The 20,547-nt window shown below is 34.4% G+C and overlaps 1 protein-coding gene across 1 annotated transcript; it reads right to left on the reverse strand.

Moving 5' to 3' along the window:
• Positions 1-4,604: 4,604 nt before the first annotated feature.
• LOC117905514 (RNA-binding protein Y14A-like) lies at positions 4,605-19,642 on the reverse strand. The gene is made up of 3 exons (XM_034818426.1): positions 19,445-19,642; positions 4,898-5,123; positions 4,605-4,735 (listed from the first exon to the last, which is right to left on the reverse strand). Exons 1-3 carry the CDS (start codon positions 19,640-19,642, stop codon positions 4,605-4,607), a joined length of 555 nt encoding a protein of 184 aa, XP_034674317.1.
• Between the last annotated feature and the right edge of the window lie 905 nt (positions 19,643-20,547).

Below are 20,547 nucleotides of genomic sequence, written 5' to 3' on the forward strand. Positions count from 1 at the left end.
ACTTAAACTAAATAATTACTATTATTATTACTATATTTTTTTCGATACCCCGCAACATCCAAACAACCATTATTATTGTTATCATTATTCTTATTATTCTTACGTCACTTACCAACATCCAAATCAAACAATTCTCACTATTATTATTATTATTCTTACGTCACTTACAAGCATCCAAATCACATAATTCTTACTATTATTATTATTATTATAATAATTATAATTATAATTATAATTATTATTATCATTATTCTTATTAATCCCAATGTCCCTCTTACTTAACAAAATACCCCATGTACTTTTAATAACTCCAACAACCCTACCAACTCTACTCATTATTATTATTTTAATTTATTCCACTACCACCCTTTGCCTCTCACGATTACATATTATTTTTTTTCCACCCCAACACAGTGGCTCAAATCTAAAATCCAAAAAACATGCAATTCTTCTTCTTATTATTTTCCAATCCATTAAGCCACATATAATCATATATTTATTTGCTCAATTAATTTTTAAAATTTCATTGTTTAGATTTATTCATCTAAAAAAAATTCGAATTTCTCTATTTTCATCAATGAAACAACCTATATTTATAATTTCAATTTTTTGATCTTAAAATAAATTAACTAAACTAACCCTAATCTAAATTAAAATTTTCTAAAGAATATGTAATGTGTTCAAAACTAGCTAACGAATATAATATATTAGTTTAGGTTTAGAATCTTACTTGGAAAACTTTGAATTCAAACTCTAGACCTTCAAACCTTTAGCTTACATTCTCCAATTCTCTGATTTTTGGTTAATAGAGTTTTTTGAATAAAAAAGACAAGGAAAATCTAATTTATACCAAGGGTTATTAATTGTAAAAGGACTCTTTTACCTTTAATGAGTTTAATTATTTATTTATTTAATTTGTAGTTTACTATTTTGCCCCTAAAATTTATTTTGGGGTGTTACACATTGTGTGTCTCTAACCAATAATTTAATAGTTATTTAAAACAAATTAAGGTTTATGTGAATTTTTAAATATTATATTTTGTTATTAAAATATTATAATATTACCATTGATTTTTACCAAAGAAAAAAAAATGATTCTGATATTTATTTAAAAATACCATTATAGAAATATTCTGTGAAATGTTAAAACCAAAAATTAATGGGTGTATTTAGTATGTAAATGAGTTTGTAATATACTCTATCACTTATTTCTCCATACACTTACTTTCTATATTGATACAAGGTTCACAAAAAATAAATAAATACAAACCTGGAGACTCTATTGGATAGATTGTCCCTAGGTAATGAAAAGAATATTTTCACATCAACTCAAAGGAGGGAAGTGTTGTTTAACACAAAGTATTTCCTTTTTCAATACTGAAATGAATTCTCTTCTTATTGAAATATTTTATTATGAGATACATTTACAAAAATATTTATTAGGATTGAATTTCTTTTAGTTAGCTTTCTATTTCCTTCTATAGGTAATGAAAAGAATATTTTCACATCAACTCAAAGGAGGGAAGTGTTGTTTAACACAAAGTATTTCCTTTTTCAATATTGAAATGAATTCTCTTCTTATTGAAATATTTTATTATGAGATACATTGACTTTACAAAAATATTTGTTAGGATTGAATTTCTTTTAGTTAGCTTTCTATTTCCTTCTATTGGTATTCTTTACTTATTGTAAGTCTTCCTAGTGAAATTTTCCTATAAGTGAGATTTTTCATCATATTAAGCCATATATCTAATTAATTATTAGATAGTTAGTTTTAATATTAATAGAAGGTTGTAACCCTTTCAATATTGACACCTAAAGTATTTCCTTTTTCAATATTGAAATCGATTATCTTCTTATGGAAATATTTTTTTTTTGATGAGATACATTGACTTTACAAAGTTGACTGTAATTAATATTTTTAATTATTGATTTTTTTTAGTTGGTTTTCTATTTCTTTTATTGGCATTCTTTACTTATTGTAAGTCTTCCCATATCGGTGAAATCTCGTTATAATTGAGATTTTTCATCATATTAAGCCATATACTGTTGTAATTAATTATTAGATAGTTAGTTTTGATATTAATAGAAGGTTGTAACCATTTCAATATTGACACGTAAAGTATTTCTGTGGACCCGGTATTTTGCTCGATGCGTTCCCACTCGATGGCACAACTCACTTTTTATTTATTTTGTTGAAAAATATGATTTTTAGAAAAAGACTTGGAGTTGCCACTATTTTTGTTTTATTATTTTTTTTAAGGGAAAAAAAAAAAGAAGAAAGAAAACCCTAAGTGTGACTTCTTATTGGGAAAAGACAGGTCTATGAAAAATCGAGTTTGGGTTCGGGGGTATTGGATAGCTGTAGGGGGAATCTAATTAGTAGTTGTGTTAGGTTACTTATTGGGAAGGTACGGTAAAGACCGTAACACCCCTCTAAGCCCCTAAAAATGGGTCTATACTAAATAAGGTGAGGTAAGTATGACAACTAATAAGGAAATCAATGGATACCAATGAAATGATAGAATAATAAAATAAATCGAGTATGAGAATGAATAAATAAATGAAGTAGGAGTGAGAACGTACCTTAGCAGCAAGTAATAGTGCGCTATCATAGAAACAAGGTTAGCTCAAGTATAAAATTATCACATGCATATCAAAGAGCAAGACAAAGATCCAACAGTATTCATTAAGTATAACAATTGACAATAAGAAGAGAAAACTCTCATATGTGGGGCCCCCACCAGAGCCCAATTTATCTTGCATGAATTAGTCTCACAAATTCCATCATTTTGGAATTTTGAAAAATTCATTCTTGCTTATTTAAAATCAAGAGAAACAGAAAAATTATTTTGAAATCAAAGAAAAATGTATGAAGGTGCTTGGTTGAAAGAAAAAAGGCAACAAGTTTATTAAAAACGGGATTTTTGGTGACCCTAAACCTTAAGAAAAGATGAAAAGTGGTAGAATTAAAGAAATATTTGAAAACTGGAGTGAAATTAAAATTATTTGAAAGAAAACTAAAGTTTTGAAATTTATTCAAAAATTGATAGCTCGAAAATTATTTGAAAATTGGCATTTTGAAAATTAAATTCAAGAATTGGAATTTTGGGAATTGAATTTGAAAGAATTTGGAATTTTAAAAATAAATAAATAAAATAATAATAATCAATGTTTTCAGAACCGGACCGGTGATCGAACCGGAAAAGTTACCGGTTCACGGTTCACTGGTCAGATCGGCGGTCGAACCGCTATCGAACCGCTATTGAACCGGTGACGTCATAAATATATAATTTATATATTATTAAAATTAAAAATAATTATAAAAATGTTAAAATATATATGAATAAATTAAACATCAATAATATTATTTTATATCTTTGATATTATCAAATTAAATCATATTAATATTTTAAATTTTATTAAATGAAATATGTATAATATTTAAATGTGAATATATAAAAAAATGAAAATTTAAACTAATTTCATAATTTTTAAAAATATTATATTATTTTTATTTAATATTTAAAAAAAAATTTAAAATCTAATATATATTGTTTTGTTTGGCATATTTGTTAATAAAACGCATGTAGCCGAGTGGTGCCTTAGGTGGACTATGGTAAAAGATTGGTCTAAGGTTCAAATCCTCTTGGTGGAGTTTTGTTATGTTTTTTTTCATTGATATTTAGCAATCCCACATCGAAAAGTGAGAGGAACAAGAAGTCAAATGACTCCTATAAAAGCCATCCTCAGTATTGGCTTGGCATGGTCTTGTGGGCTAAAAAAAAAAGCCTATAGCAATTGGAGTGGGCATGTGGGCTGTGTCATAAGACAGGCCCAACATGGAATCCTTCCTTTCATGCTTATAATGAGAGGGTAATGTTTTTATTTTGTTTTTTTTTTTTAAATTAAAATTATTTGAATCAATCGGTTCCCTTGGAACCGGCCAGTTCGTTGAACCGCCGGTTCGATCCCCATCCGGTCCAAATGACCGGATCGGACCGGAATGGTGATCGGTCGACGGTTGGACCGGTTGGACCGGTCGGTCCGATCCGGTTTTTAAAACATTGATAATAATAATAATAATAATAATAATAATAAACAATGTGAAAATTAGGATTTTAGAAATTGAAAATTAAATTTGGAAATTGGAATTTTGAAAATCATTTAAAGAATGAATTTTGATAAGAAATAAATAAATAAATAAAAAGAATAATAATAACAACAAAAATGTAATGATTAAATAAATAAATGTGAAAATTGGAATTTTGGAAACTAGGAATTAAATTTGGAAATCGGAATTTTGAAGAATTGTTTAAAGATGTAATTTTAAAAATAAATAAATAAGTAAATAAAATAATAATAATAATAAAAATAATAAAGATTAAATGAATAAATGTGAAAATTGGAATTTTGGAAATTGAATTTGGATATCAAAATATGAAGGAATGATAAATAGAATAAATAAATAAACAAACAAATAAATAAATAAGGTGAGGTGGTTGGCATTGCAAGCCCAAAGGTGGCCATGCAAAGTGTGGGCCCGAGGCAGCATATCAAAACGAAAAGGGCACTCTTAATATAGGATTCACAACTCGTCCACATTAGTATCCTCTCTTTTGGAACGACCCATTGCTGAAGGCCCAATCAACACTGATTGTTTGCGTGAGAAATTCAGTCTCATTCATCACAGCCCATGCTCCCTCAAGATTCACATATTCAAACAATGCATTCCCTTTTACAAGCCCAATATAACACTCAAAAATTTAAATGCAAATCCTCAACCTCTCCAAACTCACCAAATGCATTTTGCAGGTCTTTCCCTTATGCTCTTTCATATATCTAACTCCCTACCTTCTACTTCCTCTAAGCCTTCTTCTTATCACCAGTGGCGTGCCTCTTGTGCATGGAATCACGAGGAATTCCCATTTTTGCTGAGCGGCGAAGACGCTCATGGTCACGACTTCTATCTCTTCTTCTTCGTTTCCGAACTTGGCTTGGTTACACCAATAGGTGCTGGTGTCGGCATGGATCCCAATGTTGGAAAGGCTGTCAATAGGAATGGGGCTTGTTCTCTTGGTCATCTCAGCTATGGGTTTCGCCTCCACCTGGTCGCACCTTCCCTACAGACAAACTTGAAGTCGCCATCGCAGTTGACCATTTCTTCTTCTCTTTAAAAACGGACCAATTCGTCCTACTGTCCGAGAACGTGGGGGTGCTGTGAAAGCCAACTAGAGGTGGCAAGAGGCGAGTAGGTACCAAGGCACGAGTTGGTTATATGCACCTGAAGCACATCCACGAAGTATGCTACAACTCGCTCCGGTGATTGTTGGGCTTTGTGGAGCCTAGTTTTGTTTGATCCAATTTGACGACCCGACCCGAATAATATTGCATGACTTTTTAATGGGAGATTTATTGAGGCCTGTTGGGCCGTTTAGCCCATTGTGGAACCACCCTTTGTGATTAGGGTTTTTTAGTGTGGTGGGGTTGTCATGTTATATATATAGAGAGAATATTGTAACCGCCCCTGTCGTACTCTGAATTCTTCCCTGATAATAGTGATATCCCTGCAACTCCGTGGACGTAGGCAAATTGCCGAACCACGTAAATACTGTCTTGTGCGTGTGATTATCTTTTCTTTGGCGTGTGTTTTCTTTAATTTTGTTTCTCACGGGTTGGGAATTCGGTTTAATTCCCTACAATTGGTATCAGAGCCTAGGGTTAGGTTTGAGTGGGAGCAATGGCAGAGGAAGCAGGAAAGGCGTCTGGAATAGAAAAGTTTGATGGCACAGACTTTGCGTATTGGAGGATGCAGATTGAAGATTATCTCTATGGGAGGAAATTGCATCTGCCTCTTTTGGGGACAAAACCTGAGAGTATGAAGGCTGAGGAATGGGCGCTTCTTGACAGACAGGTTCTAGGAGTTATTAGGTTAACTCTGTCTAGGTCTGTTGCACATAATGTTGTAAAGGAGAAGACCACAGCAGATTTGATGAAGGCTTTGTCCGGTATGTATGAAAAGTCGTCCGCAAACAATAAGGTGCATCTGATGAAGAAGTTGTTCAATTTGAAGATGGCAGAGAATGCATCAGTAGCACAACATCTGAATGAATTTAATACAATCACAAATCAATTGTCGTCTGTAGAAATTGATTTTGATGATGAGATTCGTGCTCTGATCGTCTTGGCTTCTTTGCCAAACAGTTGGGAGGCAATGAGGATGGCAGTAAGCAATTCTACGGGAAAGGAAAAGCTCAAGTACAATGATATACGAGATTTAATTCTGGCTGAGGAGATTCGCCGAAGAGATGCAGGTGAAACCTCAGGATCTGGTTCTGCCCTAAACCTTGAGACAAGAGGCAAAGGTAATGACAGATATTCAAATCGGGGTAGATCAAATTCCAGAAATTCTAATCGAAACAGAAGCAAATCTAGATCAGGCCAACAAGTACAATGCTGGAATTGTGGGAAAACAGGTCACTTTAAAAGGCAATGCAAAAGCCCTAAGAAGAAGAATGAAGATGATTCTGCTAATGTTGTAACAGAAGAGGTACATGATGCATTACTTCTTGCAGTAGACAGTCCACTTGATGATTGGGTTTTGGATTCAGGAGCTTCGTTTCATACCACTCCACACCGAGAAATCATACAGAATTATGTTGCAGGTGATTTTGGTAAGGTGTATTTGGCTGATGGTTCAGCCTTGGATGTTGTGGGTCTGGGAAACGTCCGGATATCGTTGCCCAATGGGTCTGTTTGGTTACTGGAGAAGGTTCGACATATTCCTGACCTGAGGAGGAATCTAATTTCTGTTGGACAACTTGATGATGAAGGACATGCAATACTATTTGTTGGTGGTACTTGGAAGGTTACAAAGGGAGCTAGGGTATTGGCTCGTGGAAAGAAGACTGGTACTTTGTATATGACCTCATGTCCAAGAGACACAATTGCAGTTGCTGATGCAAGTACTGATACAAGCCTATGGCATCGTAGACTTGGTCACATGAGTGAGAAAGGGATGAAAATGCTGTTGTCAAAAGGAAAACTACTAGAATTGAAATCCATTGATTTTGACATGTGTGAAAGTTGCATCTTAGGAAAACAAAAAAAGGTAAGCTTCTTGAAAACTGGCAGGACACCGAAGGCTGAAAAATTGGAACTAGTACACACTGATTTGTGGGGGCCTTCTCCGATTGCATCCCTAGGAGGTTCAAGGTACTACATCACTTTTATTGATGACTCAAGTAGAAAGGTATGGGTTTATTTTCTGAAAAATAAATCTGATGTATTTGAAACTTTTAAGAAGTGGAAGGCCATGGTTGAGACAGAAACAGGTTTGAAAGTAAAATGTTTGAGGTCAGATAATGGAGGAGAGTACATAGATGGAGGGTTCAATGAGTATTGTGCTGCACAGGGAATTAGGATGGAGAAGACCATTCCTGGGACACCACAGCAAAATGGTGTGGCTGAGCGCATGAACAGAACTCTCAATGAGCGTGCTAGAAGTATGAGGTTGCATGCTGGACTACCAAAAACTTTTTGGGCTGATGCTGTTAGCACTGCAGCTTACCTGATAAACCGAGGACCATCAGTTCCCATGGAGTTCAGACTTCCTGAGGAGGTTTGGAGCGGTAAAGAGGTGAAGTTTTCACATTTAAAAGTTTTTGGTTGTGTTTCTTATGTTCATATTGATTCTGATGCTCGTAGCAAACTTGATGCAAAGTCGAAAATATGTTTTTTCATTGGCTATGGTGATGAGAAATTTGGCTATAGGTTTTGGGATGAACAAAACAGGAAAATCATCAGAAGTAGAAATGTGATATTTAATGAACAGGTTATGTACAAGGACAGGTCAACTGTAGTGTCAGATGTTACAGAGATAGATCAAAAGAAATCCAAGTTTGTCAACTTAGATGAATTGACTGAAAGTACTGTCCAGAAGGGGGGTGAAGAAGATAAGGAGAATGTAAATTCACAGGTAGATCTGAGTACACCTGTAGTTGAAGTTCGCAGATCTTCCAGGAACATTAGACCTCCGCAGCGTTATTCACCTGTTTTAAATTATCTCCTGTTGACTGATGGCGGTGAGCCAGAGTGTTATGATGAAGCCTTGCAAGATGAGAATTCAAGCAAGTGGGAGTTAGCCATGAAGGATGAGATGGATTCCTTGTTAGGGAATCAGACATGGGAATTGACTGAATTGCCAGTAGGAAAGAAGGCTTTGCACAACAAGTGGGTATACAGAATAAAGAATGAGCATGATGGTAGTAAACGTTACAAGGCCAGATTAGTTGTTAAAGGATTCCAACAGAAGGAGGGCATTGACTACACAGAGATATTTTCTCCAGTTGTGAAAATGTCAACAATCAGACTTGTACTAGGAATGGTGGCTGCAGAAAACTTACATCTTGAGCAGTTAGATGTGAAGACAGCATTCCTTCATGGTGACTTGGAGGAAGACCTTTACATGATTCAGCCAAAAGGGTTCATTGTTCAGGGACAAGAGAATCTAGTCTGCAAACTGAGAAAAAGCTTGTATGGCCTTAAACAAGCTCCTAGACAGTGGTACAAGAAGTTTGACAGTTTTATGCATAGAATTGGGTTCAAGAGATGTGAAGCTGATCACTGTTGCTATGTTAAGTCTTTTGACAATTCTTACATCATATTACTGTTGTATGTGGATGATATGCTTATTGCAGGGTCTGACATTGAGAAGATTAATAATCTGAAGAAGCAATTGTCTAAACAATTTGCAATGAAGGATTTGGGAGCTGCAAAGCAAATCCTTGGTATGAGAATCATTAGAGATAAGGCTAATGGTACATTGAAGCTTTCACAATCAGAGTATGTGAAGAAAGTTCTCAGCAGGTTCAACATGAATGAAGCTAAACCAGTGTGCACACCCTTGGGGAGCCATTTCAAACTAAGCAAAGAACAGTCACCGAAGACAGAAGAAGAAAGGGACCATATGAGCAAGGTGCCCTATGCCTCAGCTATTGGTAGCTTGATGTATGCTATGGTGTGTACAAGGCCAGACATTGCACATGCAGTGGGAGTTGTGAGCAGATTCATGAGTAGGCCTGGAAAGCAGCATTGGGAGGCAGTCAAGTGGATTCTAAGATATCTGAAGGGTTCATTAGATACATGTCTTTGCTTCACAGGTGCAAGTTTGAAATTGCAGGGTTATGTAGATGCTGATTTTGCTGGTGATATTGATAGTAGAAAGAGTACTACTGGGTTTGTTTTTACTCTAGGTGGTACAGCTATATCATGGGTTTCAAATCTACAGAAGATTGTTACTTTGTCTACTACAGAAGCTGAGTATGTTGCAGCAACTGAAGCTGGAAAGGAGATGATTTGGCTACATGGTTTCTTAGATGAATTGGGTAAGAAGCAGGAGATGGGCATTCTACACAGTGACAGTCAGAGTGCAATTTTTCTTGCCAAAAATTCGGCTTTTCATTCAAAGTCGAAACATATACAAACAAAATACCACTTTATCCGTTATCTTGTTGAGGATAAACTGGTAATACTTGAGAAGATTTGTGGATCTAAGAACCCTGCAGACATGTTGACTAAGGGTGTCACTATTGAGAAGTTGAAGCTGTGCGCAGCTTCAATTGGTCTTCTAGCTTGAGGACAGGAGGATGAGTTGTAGGGATGAGGGATTGTTTCTTGGAGGATAGCGGTTTGATGTTGGTGATTGGACTAGTCTCCAAGTGGGAGATTTGTTGGGCTTTGTGGAGCCTAGTTTTGTTTGATCCAATTTGACGACCCGACCCGAATAATATTGCATGACTTTTTAATGGGAGATTTATTGAGGCCTGTTGGGCCGTTTAGCCCATTGTGGAACCACCCTTTGTGATTAGGGTTTTTTAGTGTGGTGGGGTTGTCATGTTATATATATAGAGAGAATATTGTAACCGCCCTGTCGTACTCTGAATTCTTCCCTGATAATAGTGATATCCCTGCAACTCCGTGGACGTAGGCAAATTGCCGAACCACGTAAATACTGTCTTGTGCGTGTGATTATCTTTTCTTTGGCGTGTGTTTTCTTTAATTTTGTTTCTCACGGGTTGGGAATTCGGTTTAATTCCCTACAGTGATGTCATGAACAACGGCGACATTGCTGGAATCTCTGGTAAAAGATCACTCGTGTCATTCAGATTGTCCATGGTGATGCATTCGGTGCATTGTAGCAACAACCCTAACAGCCTCAGGTGGCTCGATAATGGAAGATGGGTTGGCGGTGGTGATGGACTTGGTTATCATATAAGTCAAGATATCTCCAGACCTAGAATAGATCTATTACGGTTAAAATGGACGAGGGTGACTAGCATGGAGTGGGCGGCAACGATGTGGAGGAGGCGGCCGGTCTTGGGAATGAGCCAAGGGTAGAGGGCATGTGGATGATTTTGAGGAGTGAGAAGGACGAAAATGTGGGTATGAAGACAGTTTCAATGGGTATGAAAGATTAGAGGGTGTGAGCTAGGCAAGCATGAAAGTCGGGGACATGGTGGGTATGAAGAGATTTATCATTCAACTGGGAAGGGATTGGTCGTGCCCATGCATGTAGATCACATGCACATGGGGTTCATGGGTAGGCATGAATTTGGGATTTTGATGGAAGCTTTGGAGGAATTTTAAGAAATAGAGCATCCTCTAAAATTATAATAAACTCATTTTCATGTTGTGCCGAATGGATACAAGAGGGTGGGACGAACAGTGAGCACTTATGCGATTAAACCAATATCAAATTCTGAGAAAACGATCAATATCTCATTCATTTATAAGAGAAATCAAAGAAATTAAAAAAAAAAAAAAAAACAAAACATAGCAAGTGTGAAGCGAGCTTAGATTCAACAAGATCCAATCCACAACAAACGATGTTCAAGATCAACAATAGCAAGGAAGGAAAATAAAGAAATCCCAAAGCTAAGGTACCCATAACAACCATACTTGAGCTCCTCTAGTGAAGCTCCTTCTTGCCTCCTCTCCTTTAGCTCTCCATCCTCCCTAAAAAAATCCAATACGTCTCCATTCCCCTAAATCCTCTTCTGAGTCCAACCTCACCTGCCTTCCTACTTTCTCACGTCTCAGTCTCCCTAAATCAGCCGACCCACCCTCATTTTTTTCTTCATGTCTTTTCCATCCAGTTTTTCTTCTCTCACCAGTTGCTACCAGCTCCCCTGCCTGCTCAGATCATCATTTTCTCTAAAACTCCAACCACTACCATGGCGAGGTGGTCGCGTCCAAGGCTACGCTTCTCAAGCAGCCGAGCATAGAAGTCGTCCCCTACTTCTCCAAAAAATAAAGATGTTTTACTCCCTAGGGTGGCCAGCCAAAAGGGGTCCACAATTTCCTTTTTCAATATTGAAATTAATTCTCTTTTTAATTTTTTTTATTATTATTTTTTTTATGAGATACATTGACTTTACAAAGCTTATTGTAATTAATATTTATTAGGATTTAATTTCTTTTAGTTAGTTTTCTATTTCCTTTTGTTGGTATTCTTTACTTATTGGAAATCTTCCTATACCCATGAAATCTCGTTATAATTGAGTTTTTCACCATATTAAGCCATATACAACTATAATTAATTATTAGATAGTTTTGATATTATTAAAAGGTTGTACCATTTCAATACATATAAATAGAGAATCACCTCTCATACAAAAAGAGATATAAGAATAATTTTCAAGAAACTTCTCTCAGTGATTTCACACTCCAATTTTATTGAAAAACTACAACCAAAATTTTGAATCGAAAGAGATGGCCAAATCAAGAGTTTTGGGTCATTTGTCCTTGTTATGGTTGTCATATTGTCCATAGGTTGGTTTTATCTATACCACTTATATTAATAATTGTCCATTTATCCATATTTCAAACATCCATTATTTTAATTGTAGGTTTAGGCTTGTTAATATTTTCTTTTTTATTACAAATTGTGCAAAGCATATTATAATATTATAATAGAATAATTTTTAAATCTTTGATTTCAACATTGTAGAATCTATTTATTGAATAATTTTCATATGATTTTCATTAGATATAGTTATTTAATGAAGATATATTTCATATTAATTTTACCTAGAAAACATGTAGTAAACAAAATTGTATTGAAATAAACATTTTTCAATCTTTGATCATGACATAATATATACATATATTAGTGCATTTGTAGAAAAGGGGTTCTAGAAATTATGTAACAAACTTTAGGATAGATACTATGAGTCAATTGATTATAATGCATGTCATATCGATGAGTTTGGCTATTCATGTTTTTAGTTTGCATGGAAGTGGTTAGTCAACAAGATGGAAGGTGTTGCAAAGATCACCCAGAACTTGGACATTGTATTCCCAGCAAAGATGATGATCCAAATGGTGGAAAATGTTGGACATACCGTATCACAGATTGTCCAAAGGGTGGCTGGTGCAAAAAATTATCTAGCGGTCGTCATGTTTGTCATTGTTATTGTTGATCATATGCTCTATATGGGTATAATAAGAATAATATCGATCTATAATATCAATTAATTTTATGAATAATAACTATGATTATATTAATCTTTGAGTAATGTTTTTTGTTCAAGTTTTTTTTATTATTATTTATATGATATGTGGAAACACACTATTGTTACTCTCTTCTTCTTCATTTGAATATTCTCATTCTCAAAAATTTATTGGATTAAAATCCAAGAAATCAATTTAAAGTTACAAAATGTTTGCCAAAAAAAGGTAATATTATAAACTAATGATTAGCCAAGTTATCCTTGTTAAACATCTTATTAATGTACTATTTTACGGAATCATCTTTAGCTTATATAATTTTCTATCTAATTTTTGGTTTAAGAGGACAACATAATCCCCAAATCTATATATTATAAAATTTGTTTAGATATGAATAATGCTTTTTTAAATGGTGACTGTAAGAAATTGTTTTTCTGGTTTAACATCCCATGTCAAATGCAAGTTTATTCATCTACAATCATCCATAAAGTAAATGGAAAGTCTATTTTTATGTTTGTATATATTGATGACATATTAGTAACCGATGATGATGATGTAAAGTTGATAAAGTAGTAAGTAACAAACAAAGTTTGCTTTGAAAATTCTAGGCTCTCTCAATTATTTTCTTGGTTTTCAAGCTTTTCAAAATGAAGAATGACTTTATCTTACTCAATATAAATACATTTATGATCAGTTGCAAAAGACCAATATGGTCACAATAAAACCTTATCCAACTCTTATGGTTTTTGGCTATAGGCCATGTTTGGTTGACAATATATAATATGGGATAGGATAAGAGAGAGGATGTTATATTTTATCCTATATTTGTTTGGTGATGATATAGGATAATTCATCTCATCACTTATCTTATTCTATATTCAACCAAACATGGGACATGATAAATTGTTGGATATATTATTCACCTTATTTTTTATTTTTTTTATCCTTTCTACATTGGATGTGTTAATCTCATACTAAGATATGAGATATGCATATCTCATGTATCATAAATTTATTTTTATCAAATTTTAAATTTTTTTATATACTCATTTTGTAAAATAATTTTTTTATTATTATAAATTAAATTTATGGTTAAAAAAATAAAATAAAAACGTTTATAAAATAACATTCATATATGATATATAAATTACTTATATACAAAAATATACATAAGACAAGCATGCATTTTCTCATATTTCATTCCCAATGTGTTTGGAGTTTTTTTTGCCTCATACATGGACGAGAGCATTTCATTGTTTATTAGGAGCACATTACCTGACATTTGAAGTAAATCTGAAAAACTTTTGTCCCCATATCTTGCTTTCAAGTTTTACAATTTTATCAATGCAAATAACTTTGTAAACTTTAAGCTACCAAGATAAAAAGGTTTTTCAACATCTTCAAGTAGTCCTCCAAATGATTGGGGATCCTCCATATAGTCATCTTGTGTAGCATGGACTATCTTAATGATATTGTCTAAATCTTCACAATTAAGTTGATCATAACGATATTGTTACTTCCTTAGTAGAAACTACCTCTCCATGGCAATACCATGTGCAATAACTTTGATCAATCCCATTGAAATATAAGTATTCTCTAATCACTTGAGGAGTATGGTTCACTAAGTTGTCACATTATAGGCATGGACATCTAATATAGTTCAAATCTCTAGCATTTAGAGTTATAAATTGAATAAAGCTTTCAATCCCTTGTTCATACTCTTGCGATCTTTTATCTTTACACATCCAAGATCAATCCATTTCTAGGTTGATTCAACTTAATTCCTATATAACACAAGCTGCATAATTTATTAATTCTTAATTCTTAAACCAAAAAAAGGTATAAATTGAGATACACAACTAATAAATAAAGTATTAAAAAATGAAATGACATCATAATTGTATCGTATTATATCATATGCAACTAATTGCATATTTTTAATCTTAAACACTATATATTACTTATTCAGCATGAATTAAATAGATGCATAACTTCATTTAGTATGTATGCATAAATACTAAAACAAAGTAGGAAGACTAATAATTTAGCTAATTTAGCATAATACTTACAAATTTGAGTTTGTTGTTTCTTTCCTATGGGTAATAATAATAAAAAAATTAAGTCTTGACACCATAAAAATAGAAAAAAATGATTGAATAGTTTGAAGATAAGATGTTATTTTTGAAGATATTAGTTACAGTGTGTAATTAAAATTAGCCATAGCCATTTGACATGCCTTCACTAAGATACAATCAACTAGAATTTTGTGTAAAAAAAAAAATATTGATCAAAAAGAAAGAAAAAATTTACATAGCATACTAAGATTTAACATTCAATTTATAATTAAAATATAATATAGGATCACACAAAAATAATTGTTGCTTTCACTAGGACATAATACCTTTCCATTTCACTAATTTCACTTGCTTTAGCAACCCAAAATTTTAATGCCTTCTTTTTTTAGATCTGCCAAAACAATAATGAGAACAATTTATTCTACAACCTATCATCAATCTAATAAATAATTTTATGAAGTTAAAAAATATAAAAGTTTTGCACTAAATATATATTTGATAGAAAATATTAATTAGACATTAATTAAAGACAAACTTCTTATCTAAAATTGTAACTATTACAGAAACAAAGTTTAGAGGCTTTTAAAAGTTAACCAAGTGATCACTTAATAAAGTTAACCTTGACTAACTTTAAAGAATTTTAATTTCACTTGAACAACTCCTTGATTTGGAATTTTGATTACCTAGGGGCAATTCCTTCATAATGGCAAGATTGACAATGATTATTTATATATCACTAGAGTTACATTTTTCATCTATTAGTCTTTTATTTAGGGAAAGATTAAGATTAGTTCATACAAAATCCCACCCAAAATTTCCACTAGTTTGCTCCATATCTATATTTAATTTCATGGTGCTTTAAAACAGACCTGTCAATGTTGACATGAAAATTGATTCCCACTTTGTTGTTTCTTAACTACTACTTAATCATTGTTAGAATGATAGTGAATTTTTATCCAATTAGTAAGGACAAGAAGAAAAAGTCTTGAAGTAGAGAACATACCGCAACCTAATATAAATTTAATACCATTAACATAGAACCTTTATCTTCTAATCCAGGTGCCACCATATCCAAAATTCAAGATTTTCTTAGGTTACTAAATGAAAAGTTGTGGTGCCCGTCTTGACTAACACATATATTAATATTGATAGGAAATTAAGATGCAAACGTATCTTGAGAGAAAGTAATAGATAGGTTAGAATTTAAAGAGGATGAATACTAGGCAACTTATTCAGATCTTATTCAACCCCCTTTTTATTGGTTCTTTATACTTGTACAGGTGTTGAAAAAAATAATTGGTAAAATACCCTTTTAAAAAAAAATTATAATACTACCCTAGTTTTGGTCGCATAATTTTTACTTAGATATGGTGTCTTATTCAAATAATTTAAAACAAGACAATTTTAAAAAGAAATTTTACAAAGAAACGTTTTCTTACCTAAAATCATCCTTTGAAAACATATTTTCTTCTTGAAGTTTGCTTACCCAAATCATTTTTTCAAGAGTCTTTTGCCTCAAAATTTTTTAAGAAAATAAAAAATTCATATTTTAATAACTAATAATATATATATATATATATATGAAAAGTAAAGAGATCAAAGATTCACATCGATTTTGTCCTCTTAGCACATGTGACACTAGGTGTCTTCCTATACACCTCTCTTGACTCGTAGTCATCTCTTGGTGGCTCATCGACACTTATATAGCTTCCTTTTATGAGTCACCTTTAGGAACCCTTTGTTGAAGGACTCATTCAGACCATATTATGATCTTGCCTGCCCTTCGTCCTTAGGTTAGATCTCACTTAGGTTCACCTAGACCCACTCTAGTTCACATAGGCTCGTTTAGGTTTACCTAACTTTCAAGTTTACACAAACTCACCCTAGGTCACTTAGACACTTTTTTATCACCTTAGGTCACTTTTCACTTCACCTAGGCCCAGTTAGATTCACTAAAACCTACTTAGGTTCGCTTAGATAGATTTTTTAGGCTTGGTGCACTTAGGTTTGTTTTTTGAGTTGTGATTACATGATTATGAGTTTAAGTGATTATTTGGCTTGAATTTTTTTTCCTTTTGTTATTGCTTGGAATGAATTTTTAGTATTTACTCGTATTATTTTGATGTTCCTTTTTTATTATCATTAATTACACTATATTAGTGTAGACCCTTCTTTGGACTAGGAGGAGCTGGTTTTTTTTTTTTTTTTCATTTGGAGGAGTGGGGACGACCTCCACAAGTGTTCAGAGCTGCATGGGACGTGTGGCAAAGACATGACCACCTTGCCACGGTGGTGGTTGAGAGAGAGACTTTTTTTGCTGAACAGGGAGCAGTAGAACTGGTGAAGGCTTGCAAGAGAAGGAATGATTACAGGTAAGGGAGGAAGAGAAAGAAAGTTGTTTTATAGAGGAGCCAAGGGGATTTTTCTGAGATTGAGGGGTTTGAGTGAGAGCTGAGAAAATGTGTGGAATAGAAAGAGTGAATCAGTAGAGAGACAATTTTAGCTTTAGTGAGGGCCATTTTAGACAAAGCTAGAGAGAAAAAAGGAGGCGTTTAGAGCAGCAAAGATGAGAAGAAAAAGAGAGTAGCAAGAGAGAAGAAGCAGAGAAGTAGCTCGCCGTTCTTTTTCTTGTCCAGGTATGATTACAACATATTTTACATTTTCCCATTTCAAATTGTTCTTTCTTGCTTCTTGATGATTCTAGGTTCTTCTTGATGCTTGAATGTAGACATTAGATATTGTGCATATTTGTAAAATCTAAGACCTATTTTTATGCATTTATGTCTGATTCTAGTATGTTTTTTTTTTTAGCTCTGTTTATGAATAACTTGTGCATTTCTCTATTCATGAACAACTTGAATAGGGATCCATCATTGAATCTGATTATTAAAGATCATGTTCTTGCTTCCTTTTGATTCCACCTGTATCTAGCCCATTGCCTGTTATGAAACAAAGATAGGTTTAACCTTTTTTTTTTTTTTTCGTTTGTACATGCTATGTTTTTATTTTTACTCTCTTCTCTATTTTTTTTTTTTTTTGGCGTTCTTGGGGGTGTTGAGTATCTCATTTGGGATGACCATCTTGTTTGGAGTGCTTTTGAGAGAGCCCCATGCGAGCCACTTTGCATATAGTTGGAAATTTCAGGATGCTTGTAAAACTATGTGAACCATTATAATGGAGATAGATTTGGAAGGTGGAAAAGATGATGGCCATTAGTGTCGGGTCAATTCAATAGATTCAGTTGTGGAAGGCATCTATAATGCACCATGGTCTTCGAGATTCAACATTACTCAGCTCCACTAGCACATGCCTTCTACTCCTCTCTTCGTTGGGTTCCACTCATCAAATAAGAGGGTCATGAGGTTCTATTCATGGTCGATGTCATCGATGACTATAGTTTTCTAATTCAACCTAAGTGGGTATACTTAAAGGAGCTTTATGTTGCTATAAAACCCTGTGAGCCTGCTCTAGTGGTTGTTGATTCAACTCCACTTTAGTCAAACCCAAACCATGGCAACCGCGGCTAACAGACGACTTAGAGGATTTAATGGTGATGAGGCTCCAGAAAGAAGATTTAGTGGCACAATAGTTGGAGTTAGAGATGCTGGCTCTCAACAACTTAACTGGAACCCCAAAGTTGATTGCCTTACTGGTTTGCACATGCAATTAGTTCGATGCCTTACAGTTTATACAGAAGTGTGGTCCAAACTTGTGGATATTAATCATAGGATCAAGTGGAACTTAGAAGTTATAGAGTGGGAATTTGTCAAGCTTACAAACTAACTTGAATCCTATAATATGGAATTAGAGAGTCCAAAATCAAATAGGAAAGCAAGGAATTGAGCCCAGAGGATTGCCTATGGGACAGAGTTGAGATGCGTAACCACTTACTGTCACTTAGGGTAAAATCCAAGCTTCCCAACAATTTAATCAGTGAGCATTCTTTGATCATGCATGAAGATCAAGGTAGTGACAATTATTGAAACTCATATGGTGCTCGTAGGCGTTATCGATCATGTGAAAACACCTTGGGGCCTTTGTTCCCTAAACACAACTTCCGAAGATCAACTTATGGGTTTGGTTTCGTTCTCTAGAAGTCATCTGAGTTATGGGAACATATCCTTTTCCTGGAGCTAGTGTTAATGTCACGTTCATGCTTATTAAGATATTTGGTTTGGAAGCAGTCAAATCACGAGCAATGGTAGTAGCAATTTTCTTAAAGTTTCTTTCAACAAGCAAGTTTGTATTTGACCTCCTTCATCGCATCGTCTTCAAGTTGATGGAGCATAAATGGCTTGCTATTCATGCATCACACGTGAACTTCAATATAGTGATGAAATCCATAAAGTGTCCGGTGGGAAGAGATTTTTTACTTAAGGATGTATCATGCCTTGAAGACTCACCCTCATATAGCCTTCTAACTTGATAGTCATGAATAGAGTGAATTGCTTTAGGAAGATTGCATGTGGTTCGCGTTACAGTTGAAGCAAGCCATGTGGAGAATTTGAGACAAGCACTTACCCAACACCTTTATGATGGTAGACTTGCCTATTCTGTGGGAAGTGAGCCTAAAGTAGAAGAAATAGTGAATTCGATCCTCCATCAAAGTCTCAAATCTCTGTCCACCCTTGAACTCCATGCGCATGTGGTCATCATGCATGAACACGTGGCTAATTCATTTCCAATTTTCTAGCTTGTCGCCAAGCTCTCTCTACATTCGAGTCACCGTCCACTTCTTATTTGCCCGCCACCTTCAACTTATTCCTTTCTTCATATTCACTGATTTCCCATCCTAAACATTCATATCCCCATCTATCATACCCACTACTAGTAGTTAATCCCACACAAACCCTTCATACCTGTCTTTCATACCCACCAAACCCACTTCTCTTACTACCTTCTTCATTTATTCCACTACCAAACCGACTTCTCTCACTATCTCCTCCACTCATTCCACCATTCGCTCCCCATAAACTTCTTTCCCATTCTTTCCCATGTTCATACAACCCACATGCATGACCACTTCGGCTCATGCATGGCTCCTTTGGATACCTCATTTTGCAAGCCTACAGCTACATGAAGGTTTTCGTCAATGGCAAGAAAGACTTGTATGTCAAGAATGTGCAGAGAACTGTTATGGAATGTGTTCCGAGCAGCTCTACTATAGTTTTCATGCAATGCATTGCTTCTTTTCACTACTCATACACGTGGCATATGTCATTGTTGGTTTTGACATGGAACAAGCCATATCTGAATCCTATTCATGCAGTGGTATATCATTGGCTATCATTGGAGTTGACATCTCTCATAAATTGAGCAAGCTAGAAGCTTTGCTTCTACTCTCAAGTTTCAACTAGAGAATGCCATTGAAATGGAAGACTTTAAAGAAGCTTGCATATGCACTAGAATGATCCATAATCTTCAATCCTTTGGTGTGTAGCCACTTCGGCCTCCTGTAGTCGATGACCCAGATGCAATGGCTTCAATGGTGGACATGAGCATTCAGAACAACATAGAGAGAAAGAAATTGAGTTATTTTTAACAAGGAAATGGTAATCTCATTGATGACTGCTGGCAAGGTGACCACCATTGGCAAAAGAACCAAGTGCCAGGCTCAAGATCATCCATACCAGGAAAGTTGGTGCTTAATGCTTTCTTTTAAATCCGCTCCAGTAGGTTGGGAATCGAATCAACAAAGCAATAGAAACCCCGTACATGCAAGGGTGAATTTTGAATTAAGACTGAGGAGAAGCAATTTTCGAATTTGTAGAAGAGGGGAAGCTCAACTAATATTTTCTTTCGGTTGGCGGCTGCATGCTCATGAAATGGTCGGGTCTTTTGTGACATTATTCCAATGGAGGTCAGACTCTATTCTACTATAAGAAAATGAAATTCTTTTGGCTGTGAGGGATCAAATCCTGTCATTCGTTAGTAAACTTGATGAGGTTGAAAGCTTTGTGGT

The sequence above is a fragment of the Vitis riparia genome, chromosome 18 (genome assembly GCF_004353265.1).
Source record: "Vitis riparia cultivar Riparia Gloire de Montpellier isolate 1030 chromosome 18, EGFV_Vit.rip_1.0, whole genome shotgun sequence".
NCBI classification, from domain to species: Eukaryota; Viridiplantae; Streptophyta; class Magnoliopsida; order Vitales; family Vitaceae; genus Vitis; species Vitis riparia.